Here is an 8,821-nt window from a genome sequence, read left to right as displayed (position 1 = left end):
AAGCCACCATGACAATTATGATACTTCTGATCTATCAGTAAATATTTGGTTAAGTGCTGGACAAACAAGATTCTGCAGATTGATTCTATAATTTTGGATCTGCTGCAGTTCAGAAAAGGAAAATAAATTCTAAACCTGAAGGTTGGGACATCGAAGGAACTTGTTTGCTTGAGGATTCTCTGTACAAGGAAGATGATTACTATGATTGACAGGGGGTGCTAAACAACTTCCGCGTGCCCCCAACACTATTTTCAGATTGAAATGAGCGCACTACGGAGGAAAGGTGAAGAACAGCGAAGAACACCGATGAACTAAACAAACCCTAGTGCAGATCTGAGGCACGGGAAGATGAGTACTTACGGATGCTGACGGACAGCGGTGGCGCGCCGGCGTTCTCTGGTCCAGTCAGGTTGATGCAGCGGCCTGAGTTGGTGCAGCGGATGGAGGTCGGCGGCGACGGAGCTCGGGTCTGCAGAGGAGTCGCGAGAGGAAGACGAAGACGAGGAGGCAAGGGGGGGAAATGAAAAGGACCCTCGTCCCTATTTATAAGAGGATGGATACAAGGCATGCGCGGGAATCGAGGAGGCCGAAATCATCATGTGGCTTTGTGGATGCCTTGATTTTCGGGATGTTCATTAAAGATAAGGATCTGTTAAGGTACTCTGGGCCTCGTGTGAAATTAATGCGAGATGACGTCATGGCGGGTTAATATGATTCTGTGAGCTAACGTCATGGCGGGTTACAGCAAGTTCATAAAATAGACGATGCAAGATTTTGACAAGTCAAGCACTAAAGATTGATGTGAACAAGTTCAAATCAACCTGGGGCCTAATGTTGGGGATATAACTATTGGGTATAACCCGCCCAGAAGGGGCCGGGTCATACCACTAACGACTTAAAGATGAAGATGGCGGGTCATGAAGGAAGCCTATTGAAGGCCCAAGACCCAGAGGTGACTTGAGGCCCAAGAGGATGAACCGCCATATGTGTACCTTGTATTGTAAGGCAAGCTTAGTTAGTCACCGAGCCGGACACATTGTGTATGAGCCAGCCGGGACTTTGTAAGCCGCCGGGCATCATCCTGTGTATATAAAGGGGTGACCCGGCCGCGGGTTAACTCAAGAAACAACAAGTCGAGAACTAGGTCAAGCGGATTCGCTCCCTGGTAATCGAAACCCAAGCAATACAACCCCCAACTGGAGTAAGCCTTTACCTCGCTACGGGGGGCCGAACCAGTATAAACTTTCTGTCTCCTTTGTCCCGATTAACCCCTTTAAACTAACCTAGTCGCGATGGCTCCACATCTAAGTCCTTTCGCTAGGACATTTGCCTTGTTAAGTCCACGACACCCTCCAATACCCAAAGTGATGAAAACCTCCACAGTCGGTGGTATATACCTTTACAGCACCCTAGATTTACAATTCTACTAGGCAAAGACGCTATTAGGGAAGTGTTGGAACGATGTTTAGCAAACTAGCAGTATCTATGTTTTTCCCTATTAAAAACAGTATCTGTATTCTCATTTCAGGGGTAACTGGATCTGACAATATAATGGTTGCAAGTATCATGAATCTGCTCTTAGCGTCTGCGCTTGGTCCACCGGCCTAGAGCCCGTGAGGAAGTCTCGATACCACTTCCCTGACATCTTTGGAGTCCTCTCTTGTGTTTCAAAATCCACGTGATAAATCCCAAACCTCACGGTGAAACCGAAACCCCACTCGAAGTTGTCCATGAGGCTCCACACGAAGTAGCCATGCAAGTTTGCTCCTTTCCTGTAAGCATGCCACATGTCCGGTATACGTTGTGTTAGAAAAGAGTTAGCACATTTGCAGAAAAAAAAAGAGTTTTTTTTTTTGCGAGAAAACATTCGATCTATTTATCAACTATCAAGGTAGTACAAAAAACACTAGAGTTAAATTTACATCCAGGTCAGTAGACACATTCGGAATGCAGAGTTGCAGGCACTGATTCTTATTTCTTCAATTTTCATTTTTACTAGTGCACATAACAAATGAAAAGAATTAACATTCTTTCTGGGCATACTATTTCAACGTGCTTGCTTCAATATGAGTTTATCGGGGTAACATCTAGCAATATACTCAATGTATACTATTTTGAGGAAGGTTTATGGTTTATTAAAGATTCCATAGGTAAATAGTGTAATGTGCATGATGATCACAAATGGTGGCACGTTACCTGACTGCTGAAGAGATACATGTGAGATAACCCTGCAGGTAGTTCACTCTTCCAACGTCATTCATCAAGTCCTCCATACTGTTATCGCTAAGCTGCGAGTAGCCTGAGATAAAGCGTACGAGAACACATGGTCATTGAAAACCTATCGAAGCAAATTAGGAGACACTAGAAACTTCTCAATCCCTAGGGAGTTTACTGAATGCACTGTGAATTCCTGACGACCCTCTTGCGACTCACCATTTTCAGTAATGTAGACAGGCGTGTTCTTGTATCGCTGATTGACATACCTGACGATCAGCTCCATACCTTCAGGAACATCATAGTAACCATGGAATGCAGTCTGCAAGGTTGATCACCATATATACGAACACGTCAGAGAGAGAGAACAGAATGTATAGGATGGTGACAGATGGAACAGTTCTTACTGGTCTTCCAATTGCGACGCCGTCTCTTTCGCCTACAGCTTGGACCATTGCATTTCCCTCGTAGGTCTTAATGTCGCATGGAGAAGAGATGCAATCCTTGGCGTAGATCGCCGTGTAATGGTTTACCCCGATAAAATCCGCCTTGTTCTGTAGTAACCTCTTCTCCTCCGACGTGAACTTTGGTAAGTTTGATGACAGCATCTCACGCATTTCTCTGGGATAGTCGCCAAAGAATATCGGATCCAGAAACCTGCAAAAGAAAAAGAAACATTAGAATCAGCATAACATTAGAAACATCATAACACTAAGTGATCTTGTCCAGTTATCCTGCCGGTTGTGGCAATGAGTTTTTATTTCTTTTTTTGCTCCGTTTGCCAGCTGTACTGGATCTAAGACTATGTTTTAGTTCACACTTTTTAATAATATGGCTACATGCATCTTTTGGATGCCGAGGCGGTAAGCCTCCTTTTCCAAAAAAAAAAAGAAACATCATAACACTAACAGTTTTTCACATTCTTTTCGTGGGTAATGTTGCTGTGAACAGTCTCATATTTCTCGTTGCACAGGAGGTGAAAGAAGAAAGGACATACCAGTCCACCTCAAAGGACAGCGCACGTCTTGCAGCCATGATATCCTCCGTGGAGTTGGTCAGCGGCTCATACCATTTCATGGCGATCACAATCCCGATCGACCCGCCTTGCGTTGCCTAACATGCATGCACACACGCATTAGAACGGCTAACACAAAGGCGTATTTGCTTTTGAGAAGGAAGCTCCTCAGCGACAGAGCAAGTCTGTCGGGTTCACCTGATAGTTCCTCTTGTAGTTGTCGACGGCGGCGGCGTGCGACATGATCATGTTATGCGCGGCGACGTAGGGCTCCCTGTGAGAGTTGCCGCTGTTGCAGGTCCCGAACGGCGGGGAGCAGTGCTTGGGCGGGTAGTGGCCCAGCATGTAGGCGAACTTGGTGAAGAGGTTGGGCTCGTTGAGCGTGGTCCAGAACTTGACCCGGTCGCCGAACGCCTTGAAGCACACGTCCGCGTAGTGGTCGAACTCCTCCCTGTGAAGGAACAAAAGTTAATTAGAGCATGCATGTGCGCCAGTAGGAGTCGCATGCATGCACATTCCTGATTTAGCCAGGACGTAGTAGACGGAAAGACCGGGAACGTGGCTAATAGTAAAAGTCAAGTCACAGGGAGGGCATGTGCAACCAGTAGGAGTCGCATGCACGTACCTGATTCCGGCGCCCAGCCAACCGCCGTACCGGGTCTCCAGCTCGTGCGGCAGATCGAAGTGATGCAGCGTCACGAACGGCTCTATCCCTGCTTGACATTTTTGGCAGCAATACGTTTAGGATTGCTTCTCGTTGAAGATTAGCTAGAGTTGAATCTGCTCGTTCAGATGTGTGGCGTGGCGTGTGAGACTACGTACCTTTCTGAAGGAGCGCGGCGATCAGGTGGTCGTAGAAAGCGATTGCAGCCGAATTAACGCCTCCAAGCCGGCCTCCTACGTGGACCATGATTCAACGACAGTTAATTAGCTATAAGCAAAAATTTGTTAATGCTAATTTTGTGTATTGATTCGTGTTGGCATGCATACTTGGTAGGACTCTCGCCCATGAGATCGAGAACCTGTAGGAGTTGACACCCAGATCATGCATGATCTCCACGTCTTCCTGCTCAACAACAAGGTGATGTCCAGGGTTACATGGGCAAGCACAGTAAACTAAGAGATGCATAATCACATGACAAGTACTAGTAGTGATTGTATGTTGGGCTAATCAACACTGTACCATGTAACGGTGGTAGTGGTCATCCGCCACGTCCCCGTTCCGTCCATCGTTGATTTCCCTAGCTGTAGCAAACCAAAACATTTTGAGAGCAAAGAAGCTATTTGGAATATATGAAGATCACATGCGTTAGCTGATCTTCTTTCAGAATATATGAAGATCGGAAAATTTTTGTGGTGTTAGTTGATCCTCACGACAGCAATTGCCATATACAACACGGATAAAGCGCAAAAATTCTCTGGCCACTCGTATTATTATGGTTGTGTGCATGCAGAATCCTCCTTTTTGAAAAAAAAAACTCGCATTATTAAAGGCAGAGTGTTGCTGCAGTTGTGGCATCGCTGTCTCATAAGAATCCACGCCTACTGAATAAGTAAAATATTCAAATCCCACTTGGAAGATAAAGGAAATACTCCAGGGCGACGCCGTTTCTTTCCAAGTTATATAAACTCGAGGGAAAGGTGATGTGTTTGCCACACCTGCATCGGTGACAGTGAAATGGGTGCTGGCCTCCGTATCTTTCCGATGTCCGGCCTAGGGATCTCACTACTCAAACCTGAATCTTTCAAGGCTAACATTTTTGGAGTCTAGCAGTACTAGGACATGGCTGGCTTATGTCTCTGTCTTGCTGATAATTTACGGCCTCATGATTAGTACTAACATACATGGTAAATTAACCGCCGAATTGCTATGTACGGCCTCATGAACTATCACTATCTCTATCTCTCAGCGGAGCAGGAAGCTAACAACTCTTCCATTTCAACCTTATCATAAGCTAAGCATCATGGATCATCAGACAAAGGCAACATGGATCACAGAAAGACAACCAAGAAGAAAACCATTGGGTTTTGGGAATGGTCGCTTACACTGCGTGTGGGTGAAGACATCCCAGTTGCTGAGGCCCTTGCCGTCCTCCAGGTACGCGCCCTCGATCTGGAACCACAGATCATAGTTCATGCGTTGTGGTAATTAAATTAGCTGCTCTCTTTCAACTGGGCCTTGGGAACGAATGGTAGAGAGAAGAAGTACGACGAGGGTGAAGCCGGCCAAGCTCCACCACTCGCTAACCTGGTAAGAAGACGTGGCGGCGCCAAAGAGGAAGCCAGGCGGGAACTCGGCGCGGTCGAGCCCCCTCGCCGTCGGCGCGAGGATCGCCAGCGCCGCCAGCATGGCCATTGCCGTCGCCGCGGCCATTTCCTCAAGGTAGCTAAGCTTAGCAAGAAAGGCGACGCCCTGGAGTCTGGTTCTTGTCTAGCCCCCCTTCGACCGAAGCTAATTTAAAGGCAACAGCGAAGCTACGCCATGTCCCTGTCACCTGTCACCACCGATCAGTATTATATCTAGTCCTGCCTACGGAGTTGCGCCCATCTGCCTCGGGCCGCTGCCGATACATGCAGTACGTACGGCACCGCCGATATTTACCGCGCCGGCCAAGCTTTGGTTGTTGGTTAGGGTAACTGAGATCCACATGGTGCGCGTGAGAGCGACGTGTGACTGAAGGGCGATAATGGATGAAAGCTAGCCATGACGTACCACAAATGGCGCTGGCGCTTGGCGGACTAGTCGATGCCCGTCGAATCAGCTGTACCAAAGCGCCGGGTCCTCGATGGATCCATCTCAGCTTGCTCTTGCTCGTGCGTCCTCCGGTGCGTCGTCCGGGGGAAGAAACAAGCCGTCGAAAGCAACTTCGGCAGATGACAGGGTCGTGGCCTCACAGAGTAGGTAAGCACGGCACGCGCTGATCCGATCTGGTCGGGTTGGTGCGGCCCCGGATGTAGCCGGAGAATTTGTGCGCGGCCCGGCGGCGACATGTGGCGCTCACGTGGGGTGGGCGGCGTGGCGTCTCGCCAGAGTGAGTTTGCGGCAGGGAAGACGTGGCCGCGCGCGGCGAGCCACCAACCACCGGAATCGGTTCATTATCTTATCGCCAGTGATTGGTTTGCCACCTCGATAAGTTGTCGCTAGTTCTGCTTTCTCTGGGAACAAGTTCCGTAGGTGTACAACAGCAGAGGCGAGAACAGAGAATCTCAGGACGGGCAACACTTGTTCGACCATGTCAGACCAAATATTACCATGTGTGGCCATGTGCATGGCCAGGGAACACCAAGCCGATCAGTGTTTCGTGGGTGCAGCAAAAACTGGAGATAGACCTGGAGTACCGCAAGGACCATTGATTACATCTAGCAAATAGTATCATAAGAGACTACAAGTTCTTGACTTGGGGTAAATATATGCACTAGTGTGTAGACGTTTCTTTGTTGGCACGAAAAGGTCAAAAGTTGTAAACTAAGTACTTTAGTGATCTAAACGCTCTTACATTTTTTTACAGAGGGAATATCATAGTATATCCTTAAAAAAATCTCCTTTCATAATTAAAAAATACATCCAAACCTCCGAGGTTTATTTTGAGTTAAATGCATCAGAAATCCAAACAAACTCTCTGCTTCTTTGGTGTGTTTTTTTCAAGTTAAAGTTTGTTGTTATGCTTCACCACGCAACATCGCCAATGGCGAAGCCAAGAATCAAATATTAGAGGGGCCAAATGACTCAAACTTTGAAGTTACACTAATGCATGTGTTTTTTCATAAAATCCGAGAGGTTAACAACATAATAATAAAATAAGCATACATGTGCACAAATTTGGGATCATGGGGCTGCCTTGGCCACTCAACATTGCGTCGTGGTACAACCAATCTACTGCACGTTGGCCTCTTGACTTCTACACATGCATGTGTGAACACACAGACTTGACTCCAAACAACACTCAAGGCCCTAGGCATTGACCTTTAGACGTGCACGATTAACGTCCAACAATTGATACAGGCCACACACAACGGTGTAATGTTATTGGTTTGATATTTAAATACTGATAATTATTTTGTGCTACCTTCCCTCAACAACACAGCATATTTTCTCAAATGTCCATGTTTCTCGCTATGTCTAGTGTGTAGACTTTTTTTTCTTGTTGCGAAAAGGTCAAAAGTTGTAAACCAAGTATATCATAGTATATCCTTATAAAAACCTCCTTACATAACTAAAAATACATCCAAATGTCTGATGTTTATTTTCAGTTAAATGCATCAGAAGTCCAAACAAACTATCTGCTTCTTCAATGTTGGTTGTTTCGACACGCTTCACCTCGCAACATCGCCAGTGGCGAAGCCATGAATCAAAGATTAGAGGGGCCAAATGACTCGATCTTCTGAAGTTACACTAATGCATGTATTTCTTTTCCTAAAATCTGAGAGGTTAACAACATAATAACAAAATAAGCGTACATGTGCACAAATTTGGGTTCATGGGGGGCCTTGGCTACTGAACATTGCGTCGTGGTACAACCAATCTGATGCACGTTGGCCTTTTGACTTACACATGCATGCGTGTACACACAGACTTGACTCCAAACAACACACAAGGCCCCAGGCATTGACCTTTAGACGTGCACGCTTAGAGCAAGTATAATAATGGGCTTACAGCCCGCTTATATGGCACTTTTGCCTATATGGAGGAGAGAGACATAAAAAATGATGGGAGTGAGCTTTCATGCAAGAGCCTAGCTATATGCGTACTCCTAGGCAAATGCAATAAATATGAAAAAAAAGATAGAAAGAAGGTGAAAAAAGTCTTATAGCCAAATTTATAGCTAAACTTGTTGTATAAGTGACTATAAGTGATGACTATGGGGGTGTTTGGTTCAGGGATTTTTTAGTCCCAGAGACTAGAAAAAGTCCCTAAAAAGTCCCTAGGAACCAAACGGGAGGGACTTTTTCTACAGGGACTAGAAAAAGACTCTACTAAAGAGTCTTTTTTGATTAGTCCCTGGGACTAGAAAAGTCCTAGGACTTCTGAACCAAACACCCCCTATATATGACATGACAACATCATATAGCCCGCATTTAGCTATACTATTAACCATGCTATTAACGTCCAACAATTGATACAGGCTACACACAACGGTGTCATGTTGTTGGTTTGATACTTTAAATGTTGATTATTATTTTGTCCTACCTCTGTAAAGAAATGTACGGCGTTTTATGTCACTACATCTAAAATGTCTTACATTTATTTACAGAGGCAGTACTATATAGTTGGTTAAACTTCATTACGTTTGACTTAGTACAAAAGAAATGCACACTATTTAGCATAGATGGAGACCAGGTCAATTGCACACTAAGAGCATCTACAACTGGACTTAAAAAAATCTGCCCCTAAACGTCTGTGGACGCGCCCGGGCGAGTCCGCTCACCCTGCAAATGTCCACTTCCATAGTCAGGTATACCTTATAGTAAATCCCCATATCCAGAAAATCACATGCAACATAAACTACCTCTACGTAAATACATCTCGATTCCGCACATATTGCCCGGCTACTTCATCATGCATGCCATCAGACTATCAAAAATTAGCATGCT

At 45.8% G+C, this 8,821-nt stretch overlaps 1 protein-coding gene across 1 annotated transcript; it reads right to left on the bottom strand.

Moving 5' to 3' along the window:
- Positions 1–1,365: 1,365 nt before the first annotated feature.
- Positions 1,366–5,735, bottom strand: LOC123054011 (beta-glucosidase 16). Its single transcript, XM_044477653.1, has 12 exons — positions 5,478–5,735; positions 5,276–5,342; positions 4,413–4,474; positions 4,220–4,295; positions 4,052–4,126; positions 3,855–3,942; positions 3,428–3,680; positions 3,212–3,327; positions 2,622–2,871; positions 2,434–2,536; positions 2,197–2,299; positions 1,366–1,772 (listed from the first exon to the last, which is right to left on the bottom strand). Exons 1-12 carry the CDS (start codon positions 5,601–5,603, stop codon positions 1,565–1,567), a joined length of 1,527 nt encoding a protein of 508 aa, XP_044333588.1. The 5' UTR covers positions 5,604–5,735; the 3' UTR covers positions 1,366–1,564.
- Between the last annotated feature and the right edge of the window lie 3,086 nt (positions 5,736–8,821).

The sequence above is a fragment of the Triticum aestivum genome, chromosome 2D (genome assembly GCF_018294505.1).
Source record: "Triticum aestivum cultivar Chinese Spring chromosome 2D, IWGSC CS RefSeq v2.1, whole genome shotgun sequence".
NCBI classification, from domain to species: domain Eukaryota; kingdom Viridiplantae; phylum Streptophyta; class Magnoliopsida; order Poales; family Poaceae; genus Triticum; species Triticum aestivum.
Note: the sequence above shows the minus strand (reverse complement) of the source record. Positions and strands in the feature narration are given on the sequence as shown.